The following is a 15,931-nucleotide window of genomic DNA, read 5'->3' as shown; positions in this document are numbered from 1 at the left end:
TCAATTAACTCATTTAATCTGAAGTTACATTCAGAGATTACTAATCAAATTCTGGAAGCATAAATTATGAGAGTACTCATATGCTCTAAAATAGTGTCACAATGTCCGGGTGAAAAACTAAATAATCCTCCCAATAATTCCACATTGTCAAATATTAATTGTTAGGTTTTTCTTTATATAACTAATCTATGTGTAACTGAAACTTTGTTATCATGTCTTCTTTTCCTAGCCCGACACTATTAGAAGCAATCTTCCCCATATTAAAGAAACTACAAGTGATGATGTAAGTGCTGCTAACACTAACAACCTGAAGAAGAGCATGAGAGTCACTAAAAACAAATTGAGGAACACACAGTCAGCAACTGAAAATCCTAATGGTGATGCTAGTGTAGAGGAAGACAAACAAGGAAAGCCAAATAAAAAGGTGATAAAGATGGTGCCCCAGTTGACTACACAAGACCTGAAACCGGAAACTCCTGAGAAGAAGGTTGATTCTACACACCAGAAAACACATACAAAGCCACAGCCAGGCGTTGATCATCAGAAAAGTGAGAAGGCAAATGAGGGAAGAGAAGAGAATGATTTAGAAGAGGATGAAGAATTGATGCAAGCATATCAGTGCCATGTAACTGAAGAAATGGCAAAGGAGATTAAGAAGAAAATAAGAAAGAAACTGAAAGAACAGTTGACTTACTTTCCCTCAGATACTTTATTCCATGATGACAAATTAAGCAGTGAAAAAAGGAAAAAGAAAAAGGAAGTTCCGGTCTTCTCTAAAGCTGAAACAAGGTATTTTTACATTGATAAATGTAAAATATCCTCTTAGAAAAACACTCTATTATTTTCAGGTTTTGAATATTATCTGTGGTTTAACAAAGAAAATTCTTAGGCTTTTATTTGGAGACATTGCCACTAAGATAAGAACAGCTAACTTTTACATAACACCTTACTATGTACTAGGTGCTTTACGAGAATTAACTCATTTATTTCTTATGACAATCTTATGAGGAAAAGTAATATTCTTCCTATCTTGCTGATGAGGAAACGGAAGTACAGAACTAGTAAGAGGCTGAGCCAGATCCTTGTCCCTACCCTGAACTACTCACTTAGATCTGCTTTCAAAGTAATAGAAACCTAATTACTTCCCCTTTTTTGAGTTACAAATACCTGTTTGGATATATAAATATAACTTTTTTTCTTATACAGATAACATTAGCTCATTGTAGAAAAACTATTCAAAGATAATCACTATTGGCAATTTGGTATTCCAATCTTTTTCTCTATATGATGCTTATATAGGTATGTACTTGTATATAGAGTGTGAGGTTAAGTGAACATACACATATTTATATGTTTTCTATTTGGAGAAAACAATAAGATAAAAATGCTTTTTAACTGCTATAATTAACTTTGTTCCCCCCTGCAGTTCTCCTCTAGAGAAACAACTTGAGGTGGGAACATTCTATATGTGACTATTCTTTGGCATTCAGCATCAATTTCCCCTAAAGCCCTCAGCCAAAAATAATTCCCCTCTTTTCAAAAGCTAGGTGACCGGTGGTAATAAAGATATGGCAAACCAAGTTGCTGCAGGGACATGATAGTATATATTAGTTATCTGTTGCTCCATTAAAAAGATGATCCCAGAATTTAGCAGCTTAAGACAACAAGCATTTACTGTCTCAGAGTTTCTGTGGGCCAGCAATCTGAGAGCGACTTCACTGGGTGTCTCTGTCAATCACAGGTTGCAATCAGGATGTTAGCTGGGACTGAAGTCACCTCAAGCCTTGACTGGGGGAGGATCTGTCAAGTGACATAGCTGTTAGAAGGCCTTAGAAGATCGAGTTCTAAGCTCATTCATGTGGTTGTTGGTAGGCCTCAGGTCCTGACTGGCTTTGGGCCCGGTATACCAGTTCCTTGCCACATGGACTGTCTCCATATGGTCTACACACAACATGGCCACTTGCTTCCCCAGACCAAGGGCTCTGAGAGAGTGAGAGCAAGACAGAAGTCACAGTCTTTTTGGAACCTAATCTTATAAGTGGCATTCATTACTTTTATCATATTCTGTCAGAAGTAAGTCACTAGTCCAGCCCACACACAAAAGAAAGGGGATTACACAAAGACATGAATATGAAGAGGTGGGGATCAGTAAGGTCCATCTTAGAGGCTTCCTACCATAGTATACTATAAATCTTCCTTCTCATAGCTACCACCTCTGTGGTAGACTGGTAAGCCATAGTCAATATGAAATAGGGTTAGCTCATGAATTTTTAATAACACGTGACAGTGGCATGCAAAGGGTAGCTGTTCTTAAAGAACAGGGTTTGGTGATGTGATCAAATAGAATGGCTTTCTGGAATGACTAATTTGAAATATTTCTCTAGTCTTACTTTCCTCAACCAATTTTTTTTGAAATATGACTAAAAATATTGGAAATTAATTTTTTATTATTTACATGCAGATTTTTTACTTGATACATTAAAGTGTTAGTAGGCTGGTTTTTCTTTAAACTCAGTATGCTTCTGGGTTGCTACTTCTTACCATTTACTAGTTCATGTGATATAGATTTTAATTTTAGTAATAGCCTTCTGAAAATTTAGTGACTCACCAAGGAATTAATTTTTACCTAGAAATCCCTGCCTGAGCAACATAGTGAAACTCCATCTCTACAAAAATTACAAAAATTAGCCAGGTATGGTGGCATGTGCCTGTAGTCTCAGCTATTTGGGAGGCAGAAGTGGGAGGATTGCTGGAGCCTGGGAGGTTGAGGCAGCAGTGAGCTATGATTGTACCACTGCACTCCAACTTGGGCGACAGCGCGAAACCCAGTCTTAAAAAAAAAAGAAAAGAAAAAAGAGAAATCAAAAGTTGTGCATGTGAAGCCTCTTGAAGACAGAACAAACCTAGAATACTTTTTATACCTTTAAATAAGGTAATTTAAAAATTGGTTGATAAATCATTTACTTGGCAGCAGGGTGGGCATGCTTTGATAAGTCCTATGTAAAGAGAGATCAATTGCTCATAAAATATTAATACAATTTCCCTTTCCCCTGGGGTTTAGAGCTCAGTTTTAGTTGAATCGTGTAACTCCTCACGAAGTATAAAATACCACCTATGATACCTATTTGACAGTTAACCATTTTAGTGTATAAGAAAATATATGCATCTCTCAAGAGACAATAATAGTGATTTTAGGATTATCTTTGCTCCTATTTACTGTTCACTCTGTTGCATCATGAATAATAATTATAATAATAATATATCTGTAATGGCTGATACTTGGATTATATTTGTAGTACATTGACCATCTCTGGTGACACAGTTGAAGGTGAACAAAAGAAAGAATCTTCAGTTAGATCAGTTTCTTCAGATTCTCATCAAGATGATGAAATAAGCTCAATGGAACAAAGCACAGAAGACAGCATGCAAGATGATACAAAACCTAAACCAAAAAAAACAAAAAAGAAGACTAAAGCAGGTTTGCTATACAAATTAAATGAAAAATTGTGTATGTTGGTAGAAATAACTTGATTCTAGGAATTTTAGCCCTTTAAAACTGATGGGTATACTTGAAAATAATTCAATATAGGATATTTGGTACTTGTTCTTGAATTCATCTAGATTAAAGCACACATGTATTTGTAGCTGTAGGTCTCTGATGAGTTTGTATCACTTGAGTCTTCTCTGATTTTTTTTTTTTTTTTTGAGATGGTGTCTTACTCTGTCTCCCAGGCTGGAATGCAGTGGCACGATCTCGGCTCATTGCAACCTCCACCTCCCAGGTTAAAGCGATTCTCCTGCCTCGGCCTCCTGAGTAGCTGGGATTGCAGATGCATGCCACCATACCCGGCTAATTTTTGTATTGTTAGTAGAGACGGGGTTTCACCATGTTGGCCAAGCTGGTCTCGAACTCATGACCTCAAGTGATCCACCTGCCTCAGCCTCCCAAAATGCTGGGGTTACAGGCATGAGCCACCATGCCTGACCTTCTCTGATTCTTGACATACTTTAAATTCAACTCTAAAATGATACTGACTTTGTAGTTGCTATTGTGGCATAGAGGATTTCTTCTTTAAACCATTGAGTTTACATCCTCTAAATGGTTAGGACTCAGTTGTTGAAAGCTATAAATGGTCAGCAGCCAATAAACATTTCTGATGTTAAGGCTGCATCCTGTCCAACATGGTATCCTCCCAATTCGTCAGCCTAATACCACTTCTCTTTCCTTTCTCAACTTTCTCTTTGCCTTGTTGATTTCTGTCTTCTTCTTTTCTTGTTTGTTTTCTCTTATTTTTCTTTACATGTTCTTTTCTACTCATACATCCTTTTTTAGTCTTTCAGTTTCCATTTGATTGGCCAAAAATTGGGATTAAAATGGGCAATTTTAGATTTTGTGGTACTTATTCATTAGAAGATGTAAGTGATGATGTTTTGTGGTTTCTATAATTAAAATTTTAAAATCTTTTGTTGAAGCATAATGTGTATATAGATATATGTAGAAAAGCACTAAGCAGTATACTTGTTTTATGTGTTTCTATATATATAAAGCACTAAGCAGTATACTCATATACGTATTTTTAAAGTTTTTTTCACAAACTGAACATACCTATAAAATCATTACCTAAATTTGGAAACAGAACATCATTAGCACCCAGAAAAATCACCTTCCCGTTAGTTGCCCTGTGGGAGTAACCACTACCTGGACATCTAACAGAGTTTATTTTTGCTTATTTTTATACTTTAATATGAATAGAATGATAAATACTATGCTCCTTGTGCCTGACTTTTTTTACTCAATGTTAATTTTGTAAGATTTATACTACTGTTGCTTGCATACAGTTGAGCTTATTCATTCTTAATTCTGTTTTTGTATTATTTAGATATCCATTGTGTGAATATACCACAGTTAATTTGCCTATTTTATTGATGGTCATTTGAGTTGTTTTAGGCAATTATAAGTAAAGCGGTAATTCACATTGCAGTCACGTATTTGGTAAGCACATGCATACCTTTATCTTGGGCATATTGTTAGGAGTAGAATTGCTGTCATAGATTATGTATATTTTTTGCTTTAATAATTACTTGCAGTTTTCCAAAGTTGGTTTACCAGTTGACACTAGCAGTGTTTGAGAGTTCCAGTCACTCCACATCTTTACCAACATGTAATACTGTTTTTTAACGTTTTAGTCATTCTTAGGAGTGACTAAATTTTCCTCATTCTTCAGGAATGTATAGTGATATTCATTTTGGTTTTAATTTTATTTCCATGGTAACTATTGAAGTTGAGTGTTTTCATGTTTATTAACTACTTAGATTTTGACATTTGTAAATATATTCAAGTTGTCTGCATTTTTTAAAACACAGAATTGTCTTTTTCTAATTGATTTGTAGTGATAGGTTTATATACCTCAATATGAGATTATTCTCAGATATAAATACCTACCCACATTTATATCGCAAATGTCGTCCTACTCTGGTTTGATTATTTCTCTCTCATTGGTGTCTTTTGAAAAACAGAAATTTTTGTATTGTCCAGTTTATCCATTTTTTTCCTTTGATGGTAAGTGCTGTGATTTAAGAAATCTTTCCTAAGTTCTGAAGATATTTTTCTAAAAGTTTTATTCTAAAAGTTTTATTTTAAAAGTTTTACTGTTTCTGTTTTACTTTCACATTTAGATATGCAGTTCATCAGGAATTGGTTTATGTTTATGATAGGAAGCAGTGATCAAGATATCCATGTGAATATATATTATGATTGACCCAGTACCGTTTACTGAAGAGAGTGTCTTTTTCCCTCTGTGTTGCAGTGTCACTTTTCCCATAAATAACATGACTGTGTTACGTGTGGATCAGTTTTTGTAGTCTCTATTCTTTTAAATTAGACAGTTTGTACCAACACTACCATGTCTAAATACTGTAGCTTTTTAATAGGTCTTGCTATTTAGTATTATACTCTAGCTTTTTCCTTCTTCATCTGCATTGTCTAGGCTATTCTTTACTTTGCATTTCTGTATGGATTTTAGAAGAGCTTCTCCATTCTCCCTCTTCCTTTTTACCCTCATTCTGTCTTGCAAGCTGTGATTTTGATCTAGACTGGGTGAATCTAAAGAGTCACAGCATAACAACTCTCTAAAGAGACTTGACATTTTTACACAGTATTGATTCTCAGGCTATATGAATTTGGTATGCACTTCCATTTATTTGCATCTTATTTAATATATCCCAGCAATATACATTTCAGCAGAATCTCTCCTTAGATTTATTCCTAGGATTTGATGTTTCTTAATGATATTATAAATGGCATTTAAAAAATTTTTGTTTTGTATTTGTTGCTGGTACATATATGTAGAAATGTATTTAAAATTTTTTAACATTGTATCCATTGATTTGCTAAATTCACTTATTGCAAGAGTTTATTTATTTATTTATTTTTGAGACAGGGTCTTGCCCTGTCACTCAGGCTGGAGTGCAGTGGCGTGATCTCGGCTCACTGCAACTTATACTTCCCAGGTTCAAGCGATCTTCCCACCTCAGTCTTCCAAGTAGCTGGGACTACAGGCATGCACCACCATTCTTGGCTAATTTTTGTAGAGACAAGGTCTCACTACATTTTCCAGGCTAGTCTCAAACTCCTGGGCTCAAGCAGTTCTCCCACCTCAGTCTCCCAGAGTGCTGGGATTACAGGTGTGAGCTATCGCGGCCCACAGAGTTTATTCTTACATTGTTTTGATTTTTCTACATATGCAATCATGTAATACGTTAATAACGATAGTTTTATGGCTTCTTTTTCAGTCCTTATGCCTTATCATTTTGCTTGCCTTGATACAAATCAAGATTTAATTTCTTTATTATCAATCTTTTTTTTTTTTTTTTTTTTTTTTACTTCTGTCAGCTATTTGATAGACTGTAGTTTTTGAGGGATGTGTCTATTTCATCCAAATTTTGCATTTCTATAGCATCTGAAAGGCTGTCCCATGTTTTCATTCATGGTATTGGCAGTTTGTTTTCTCTCAATTTCTTGATCAGCCTTAGGATTTTAAATTTATGAGTCTTTTCAAAAACCAACCTTTAGCTTTGATTTTCTCTATTGTACATTTATGTACTATTTTAGTGATTTTTTTTCTTGTAACTGTATTTTCCTTCTTTGTACTTATTTGGGTTTGATTTGCTACTTATTTCTAGCTTTAAAATTGGGTTTTATAAGAAATATTTCAGTCTTCTTTTATATGCATTTAAGACTAAATTTCCATTTAAGTACTACTTTACCTGCATCTCCAAAATTTTTAATATTGTGTATTTTTATTATTTAACACAAAATATTTTCTAATTTCCATTTTAATTGATCATTATTTAGAAGTATGTTGCTTAGTTTCAGGCAGCAGATGCTTTTCTAGTTACCTTTTATTGGTTTCTGTCTTCCATTGTTGTCAGATAACATATTATGAATGATTTCAATCCTCTGAGTTTATTGAGGCCTTTTTAATGACCATTTTATGGTCAGATTTGGTAAATATTCCATGCTCATTTGAAAAGGATGCAATTTCTAATGTTGAGTGCAGTGTCCTATGTATGTCAGTTAGGTCAAGTTTAATTGTGCTCAGTTCTTCTTATTAATTTTTTTGGTCTACTTATTCTGTCAGCTGTTGAGAGAGGTATTAACATTTCCATTCCGATTTTCAGTTTATTTTTCTTGTATCTCTTGTCAAGTTATCACTTTTATCATAATGCAGCGCCCTTCTTTATCTCTAATAATTCATAGCCCTAAATACGATGGGAGATCCAGTTTTGCCCTTCAGTGCTTTTCCACTTAGCCATTTAGTCTTCTGTCTCATGCCGCTTCAAAATTTGGCAAATTCTTTGAGCAGGAGACTGGCTATATGTTGGACATCCTTCAGGTATCCATTTTTGTCACTGTAGCCCCCAAGCATGCCAAAATATCCGCTGGTTTCTCTGTCCCTCAGTAGCAACCTTCTGCCAGAAATCACACCTGGATTATCAACCTAGAACTGTGACCAGAATTGGTAGATGACCCCAGATGAAAAGTTGCTCTTGGTCCTCAGTGTAAATTGACCACACCCTCCAGGGCTTCACCTTTGCCTGTTTTGTTTTGGTCCCCTTCCCCTGGCAGATCATGGTCTGCTAGCACCACAAGCCTGGGAGATTTCACTACCTCTCTAGCTTCTCTATAGCATCAGAATTCAGTTTTGTGAGAAAAATTGGTCATGTGTTTGAGGCTTCTCAAATCTCCAGTTTTATCATTTTAGTCCTGTGGAATCACTAAAAGTTTTGCTTATTTCTCATTCTCCTGGCAGTGACTTTCTGCCTAAGCCAAACTCTGATCTTCAGCTCACACCCTGAATCAGCAAATGTCCCCAGAGACAAAAACAGCTGCCAGTCCATCAGCTGACCTCTGACTGATTCTCCCTTTCTGGAATTTTAATCTGTCTACTATACCTTCTTTCTGTATTTTTCTGATGCCTTTAAAATTTAAAATAAGATATTTGTAAATTATTTGGCTCTTTCCAGTTGTTACCCAAAGTGTTTACCTGCTGCATCCTACTGCATCCTACCCAGAATTAGAAATTCTAGTTGTCATATATATTCTACTTAGAAAATACCTGGATAAAGTTACTTTTCTGACTTTGACTCTCTTTTTTTTCTTTTTGTGTTTCTCCTACTTATTAGGAAAAATATAAACAAGGATTTTTCACCTTATTTGTAATGTATTAGCAAATGTAGTATTTTACTTTCACACTATGGTTTGCTGTTGTCTGGCTTTTTCTTTCTTTCCCCTTGAAGTTCCTTTGAACACAGTGAAATCATCATAGATCTTAAAGATTAGGTTATATGTAAATACTACTATGGGAACAACTAATTATAACATTGATTTTTTTTTCCATGCGTGTAGTTGCAGATAATAACGAAGATGTTGATGGTGATGGTGTTCATGAAATAACAAGCCGAGATAGCCCGGTTTATCCCAAATGTTTGCTTGATGATGACCTTGTCTTGGGAGTTTACATTCACCGAACTGATAGACTTAAGTCAGATTTTATGATTTCTCACCCAATGGTAAAAATTCATGTGGTTGATGAGCATACTGGTCAATATGTCAAGAAAGATGATAGGTAATTTTTTTTAATTGCACAACTAATTCTTGAAACTGAAACTAGTAGAAGTCTTTTTTCTGCCATTGGTAGTTGAAAGTCAGTGGGAATAGAGTTATGGATTTGTATTAGAGAATGGTCTACTAGTTGTAGGTGTTCATCAGTCATTAACATTGATCAGAATGTTGTAGAAGAAATGGAGAACATCTAATTCAGTAATTACTTTTTTTCCGAGATGGAGTCTCGCTTTGTCGCCCAGGCTGGAATGCAGTGCTCAATCTCGGCTCACTGCAACCTCTGCCTCCCGGGTTCAAGCGATTCTACTGCCTCAGCCTCCCAAGTAGCTGGGATTACAGGCACTCGCCACCACTCCTGGCTAATTTTTGTATTTTTAGTGGAGGCGGGGTTTGGCCAGGCTGATCTCGAACTCCTGACCTCAGGCGATCTACCTGCCTCAGCCTCCCAAAGTGCTGGGATTACAGGCGTGACCCACCGTGCCTGGCTCAGTAATTACTTTTAAGTGGAAGGGAATAATTCATTTTAAGTGGTAGAGAGCTTCTGCCAGCTTAGTAGACATAATTTATGACATAAAGTTGCATTGTAAATATTTTATATTGCATTGTAAATGCTTTAATTTGTCTAACCTCATATTTTTCTTTTGAAAGTAATGTTATCTGGGCTTCAGGTAAGGTAAATGAATCTTGAATGTTTTTTCTAAGAGTACTTCTATAGCTAATGCATGCTTGAAATCCCAAATGAAAAGTACAATGAAATACACATTTATACTAGAATTTTTTTAAAAATTGTTTGGAAAGCCAGTGGGGAATGGAAACAGGAAGATTGTCCAAGAAAAGCCCATTCACCTATTCATTTGCGTTAGGGCACACAAAGAAAATATGACAACTCAAAGGGTTTACAGTCTTGTGCCTTTTTTATGTAAAGTCAATTTTATGTCTTTTTTTTTTTTTTTGAGACAATATCTCACTGCGTCTCACTGGCTGGAGTGCAGTGGTGCAATCACAGCTTACTACAGCCTCAACCTCCCCCGGCTCAGGTGATCCTCCCACCTCAGACTCCCACGTAGCTGGGACTGCAGACATGTGCCACCATGCCCAGCTAACTTTTTTTCTATTTTTTGTAGAAACGAGGTTTCATCATGTTACCCAGGCTGGTCCCAAACTCCTGAGCTCAAGCAGTCCACCTGCCTCAGCCTCCCAAAGTGCTAGGGTTACAGGCTTGAGCCGCTGTGCCTGGCAATGTCTATTTTATTATAAACTCTTATAAAATTCTGAAGGAGTTAGTTTATCCCAGCTTTATATGGCAAAGGTATAATCATACTTCTCACTTTATATTTCTATAATAAAATAATCATGTGAAACCGATTGACAGTAGACAAATGTAAGATGGACTATTACTTTTAAGTCTTATAAAATTTGTAAGTTTCTAGATGGACACTCAGAATAATTTTTCCTTTTGTATTATTATGACTATTCATTATTTCTGGTTGCCTCACCTTGTACACTATATATTTTTTTCTCACCTCAAAATTATGAAAATTGTGTTAATGGAAGTATCTCTTTTTGTACAGTGAACGGCCTGTTTCATCTTACTATGAAAAAGAGAATGTGGATTATATTCTTCCTATTATGACCCAGCCATATGATTTTAAACAGTTAAAATCAAGACTTCCAGAGTGGGAAGAACAAATTGTATTTAATGAAAATTTTCCCTATTTGCTTCGAGGCTCTGATGAGAGTCCTAAAGTCATCCTGTTCTTTGAGGTATGAATTGAATGGACCAATTCAAATTAAATGATAGTTAATATTTAATAGCACAAATGTAAGCTATTATTTTTAGTAGTCCAGTAAGGCAAAAAAAAAAGTTGTGTGAGAATTTAATCTCTAGGATTTAGTTTTCCAATGCTGTGGAATACAAGTGAGACGCCCTTTTATAAACAGTGATAGCATATTTGCTGAGTATTTACTATTTAACCATTTGGCCTACTTTGTATCATTTAATAATTACAACAGCCCTGTGACTGTTAACTGTAGTGAAGTGATGAATCCACTCGATATGAATGCATTTCTCCATTTTAAACCCATTTCACAAAGCATAAACTCATTTAACCATGTCAGACACCCTAAGAATATGTGTACCACCTGGATAAATAAAGATAAATGTACACAGATCAGTTAATTAATGCAATTTAATATGTAACCAAAAATGATGTAGAACTTATATGTGAAGGGTTAGTGGCGGGTCAGTGGAGTCAGGGAAAGCTTTATGGAATACATGGCTTTTGAGCTGACTAGTTGTTATTATATAATTTTCTTACTGAAAATGATAACAAGGTTTGGAATAAAAGTGATTTCCCCAAAGTTACTCGAATTTTAAGTTTAAAAAAAATGCGTTTGCAGATAGTTTGAACCTAGAATACCACATTTCTTTACTCTATCATGTGTTCTGTCTCCATAAGCAAAGGAAAATAGAGAAAGCCCCCTTCCAGTGTAAGCTAGATGGAGAAGTTTAGCATGGGAACAGCAGGGGACTTGGCATAACCAGTGCCGAAGATTCATTTTGTAGAATTACTTGTTTTTATGATCCTTGACTTTCAGGTTGTCTGTTTGTATTTATGATACAAATATTCCAATATTTACATTTGTGATTATGTTGTGTGTGATTTACATAAAGCTGTTATTGTTGAAAAATTGATATAATTTGTATCTTAAGGAATTTTTTGTCTTCAAACTTTGTCATTTGTTATAATTTTCTTCTGTATTCATTTTAGTATTAAGAGATAAAGAAGGATAGATTGTTGTATTATAAACGCTTTTGGTTGCTTCTTAAGTTTTAATGTAATATGTTATTGCCTATGCAACTGCTTTTTGATCTCAGTTTTTTAAGTGTTGAGGACAACTTGATAATGTCTCACAGTCTTTAAAACCATTATTTTACTCTTAGGTATTTATCTTAAGGAAAAAAATGACAAGTCCGTGAAGATGTGTGTGCAAGGATATTTATTTCAGCACTATTTATAATAGCAAAAATTTTAGGGAGATAAAATAACCTACATTTAGATCAGTAAGAGATTTGGTTAAATAAGTTATAATTTTTGTTAAATTTATGGTATTTGTGACAGAATAGTAGGCAGTCATTAACATTACGGTATTCATGTGTATGTATTGACATGAAGAGATATTCACTACATACTATATGAAAATAATTTGTGAAATAGCATTATTAGATTTGTAGTTCCACACATATGTTTAGGAATGCACAGAAAAAGATTTGGCCTGCAAACTAGATGTTAATGGTGACCATCTATGGGTCTGGATTACAAGTTGTTTTTACTTTGGATCTGTATATTTTTTATATTATGTTTTCACTGAGCATGTATTATATCTGTAAAAAAGATTTAGGTATCCAAAAAGCACAGATGATTGGAGTCTGTATCATTTCTTAAGCAGTCTTCTTTCTATAAAGATCTCATTTTCGCAGCTGAGCTTTTAATAAGCACCAGTAAGTTTGAAGTGATAGCCTTTGATAAATATCTAGAATATGATCTCTGTGGCAGGTTGGTTGCAAATCCATGAGCTTTAATGTCCAGACAGGATAGAGGAATGGAAGAAATCCTCTTGAGAAGCCTAATTATAACATACATCCAAAGAGAAAAACCCCAACTTCAGGAAGGTGATCCAAGACAAAGACCCAGAAATAGGGTTGTGAGTTTTTTAAACAAACAATCCTTTAAAGTCTGCTGTGATACATAAAAAAACAATGAAAGCTTAAGAATTCTATGCCTATTATATTTGTACCTAGGTTATATTTGAGGTGATTAACACTTTGCTTTGGATTTGAAATAAATCATAGTATTTATTAATGAAAGATAAAATAGTCAGAAAATGGACCCTCCCTAACTGAATGAGTTAACTTTAAGGTGAATGAAATGAGATAAAAATGTTTTTATTCCCTGTAAAGGTTAATGTTTTTAAGTACTATACAAATGATTTTTTAAAGTTTTAATAATGTACCATTAGAAAATATTAAATTTTAGGTAGCTTAGTCTTCTGTGAATTTATTTGCAGATTCTTGATTTCTTAAGCATGGATGAAATTAAGAATAATTCTGAGGTTCAAAACCAAGAATGTGGCTTTCGGAAAATTGCCTGGGCATTTCTTAAGGTATGTTTTTCATCCATTTTAAACACTTTAAAACTAGTCTTCAAATTTAGTTGGCTGCTTTCTCCCAAATCAGTTTGGTCTCATATAAGGAATTAGAATCTAAGGTAATGTTGTAGGGATGAAGAGTTACTAATTCAAGCTCAGGTTGTGCTCATTCAGATTCTTAAATATTTATTGATGGCCCAGTATGTGCCAGTTACACTATTTGGTTCTGAGGATGTAGCATTAAAAAAGACACAAACAGCCATGCCATTATTTATTCAGTTCAACAAATATTAAGACTTTTCTATGTGCCAGCTACTGTTGTCAGTGGACAAAGATGACAAATTCCTTGAACTCCTGGACTTCATATTCCAGCAACACAAACATAAAACAATTGATTTCACAATTTATCATTTAATTATAAATTTTTATAAATATCGTAAAGAGGTATGGGATGGATGATGAACTGTGGGGTCAGGGAAAACATTCCTGAGGAAGAGACACATTGCCACCGGTGGGGAAGAAATGGTCCATGGTAGAGGGTACAATATATGCAAAAACCCTGATATTTGAAGGAGCAGGGTTAATTCAGAAAATCAAAAGAAGGCCACCAAGATTGGAGGACAGAGACTAAGGGGAGAAGAATGGTGCATGAAGAGGTTGCTAAGGTCAATGGGATGTTAATTATGATGAGGTCTTCTCAGTCATTATAGCAAGAGGAAGCCATTATAGAATTTAAAGAGCAATGGGAAGCCACTATGGGATTTTAAACAAAAGAATAAAATAATCTGATTTGTGTTTTAGAAAGATATATACTCTGTTATGTGGAGAACAGATTCTAGAGGGAGCAAATGTAGATACTTGAAAATCACATTAGGAAATTCTTAACAGTAGTCTAGGTAAAAAATGTCTTTGTACATTTGTCTTTGACTAGGTGTCTCTGACTAGGATGTCTTTGACGAGATGTTTCAGCAAAGATGAAAGATTGATGTTTAAAAAAGGATATTTTAATTTTGTAATTATCTTTTCCTTCAAACATCAATTTAAATTATGAAAACTCTTGAGTAATTATTTTGTACCATCTTATAAAAACATTTTCATTTGTGAATCCATTCATTCAACAAATATGATCTATAAAATGTGAGACAGTCTGCTAAATTCAGTACATTCATAGATAAATTAGATATTGTATATAGCTGCCCTCCAATTTAATTTCTGTACAGACCTGTTACCTACATTATTATGTGCTATAGAACAGATGCTGTGAAAATCCAGTTGAGACATTTAATCCATATTGGAGGTTAGAGAGAGATTTTAGAAGTTTTATAGTCAAAGGGCTGAACAGCCACCAGGTTGGCTATGGTGAGTAAGTAATTTGAGAGTGGCCTTAGCAATCACCTGGTCCAGTGTGCTATCGATGATCACCCTTTTATAAATCTGTTATGCCTTTTTCCATACCACCTTCCATACTGATTTAGAGCAAAGAAAAAAAGCCATTAAAAAAAAAAAAAGCAAAAAACTCACTTTCACATAGTAAACAGTGCCATCGTGTGGTTTTATTAGAAACTGCATTTCTTTTATGCTAAGATTTGTGCAGACCTGCAGAATTTACTGTAAGTTGCACTTAGGAAGCAGTAACATATTTCAGGGCATTTCTACCTCTAAGTACTATATGGATTTTTATTTATTTATTCATCTTATGCCATTGGCAAAAATGGCAGTCAAGAATTCTTATCCCATCCCCACCCCCCAGAAAGAGTAAGGTATCCTATGTGCTTCACGTCTTCTAACACTTACCTGTCTTCTTCATTAGACTGTAAGCTTTTTAGAGTCACCAATGACTTCTTTTGGGTAAATATGTTGAACATTTTTAGTCCTTTTTTTACTAGATCTTTTTGCATTTAATATGTCACTCTCTTGAAACTCCATGCTATAATATCACCAGCTCCCAGCATATTAATGTCACATAGAAAGTGTTTGGTGAATATATACTGAGGGAATTAATCATTGATGATAGAGTGGCAAGGATAAAATTCATCTTCAAGAAAGTGGCATGACGGATGCAGTAGCTGACTCCTGTAATCCCAGCACGCTGGGAGGTGAGGTGGGCCGATCACTTGAGGTCAGGAGTTTGAGACCAACCTGGCCAATATGGTGAAACCCTGTCTCTACTAAAAATACAAAAATTTGCCAGATGTGGTGGTGTGCACCTGTAATCCCAGCTACTCGGGAGGCTGAGCGGGGAGGATTGCTTGGACACAGGGAGTGGAAGTTGTAGTGACCCGTGATTGCACCACTGCACTCCAGCCTGGGTGACAGAGTGAGACTCCATTTCAAAACAAAAAAAAAAAAGGGAAGTGGCATGAAGACAATTAAAATTTAAATCTTTTATTACCTATCCTGTTGGTACGAGGGATGTCTTGGATAATTGTTAAGTTATTACAGTAATTCAAATGAGACTTTATCCTAATTCTCAGCTATGCCTCAGATTCTCAGGTACTTTCAGTTCTTTTAGTACATATATGTGGCTATTCTTTTAAACTAAAAAGTAATAAAGCCTTATTTATCTGAGCTCTACATTATATAATTTATAACCATAATGGCAGGGTCTTGGCTGAATCTTAGTTGTTTACTCATGCTAAGCAACATATTAATGTAAAC

General features: G+C 34.9%; 1 protein-coding gene across 32 annotated transcripts in view; it reads left to right on the top strand.

Annotated features, from left to right (window-relative positions):
• The window catches only part of AHI1 (Abelson helper integration site 1), a 217,531-nt gene that overhangs the window by 30,823 nt on the left and 170,777 nt on the right, over window positions 1–15,931 (top strand). For all 32 annotated transcript variants that reach the window (XR_010157779.1, XR_010157782.1, XR_010157781.1 and 29 more), the window contains 5 exons: window positions 230–789; window positions 3,297–3,478; window positions 8,909–9,128; window positions 10,696–10,888; window positions 13,193–13,288. Coding sequence is in view for 26 of the 32 variants with exons in the window: in XM_054686934.2 (XP_054542909.1) it covers window positions 230–789; window positions 3,297–3,478; window positions 8,909–9,128; window positions 10,696–10,888; window positions 13,193–13,288 (1,251 nt within the window). In the remaining 6 variants the exon portion in view is untranslated. The remainder of the gene's footprint in view (window positions 1–229; window positions 790–3,296; window positions 3,479–8,908; window positions 9,129–10,695; window positions 10,889–13,192; window positions 13,289–15,931) is intronic.

Source organism: Pan troglodytes, chromosome 5 (assembly GCF_028858775.2).
Source record: "Pan troglodytes isolate AG18354 chromosome 5, NHGRI_mPanTro3-v2.0_pri, whole genome shotgun sequence".
Lineage (NCBI taxonomy): Eukaryota > Metazoa > Chordata > Mammalia > Primates > Hominidae > Pan > Pan troglodytes.
The sequence above is the reverse complement of the archived record's forward strand: the minus strand, read 5'-3'. Positions and strand labels throughout refer to the sequence as shown.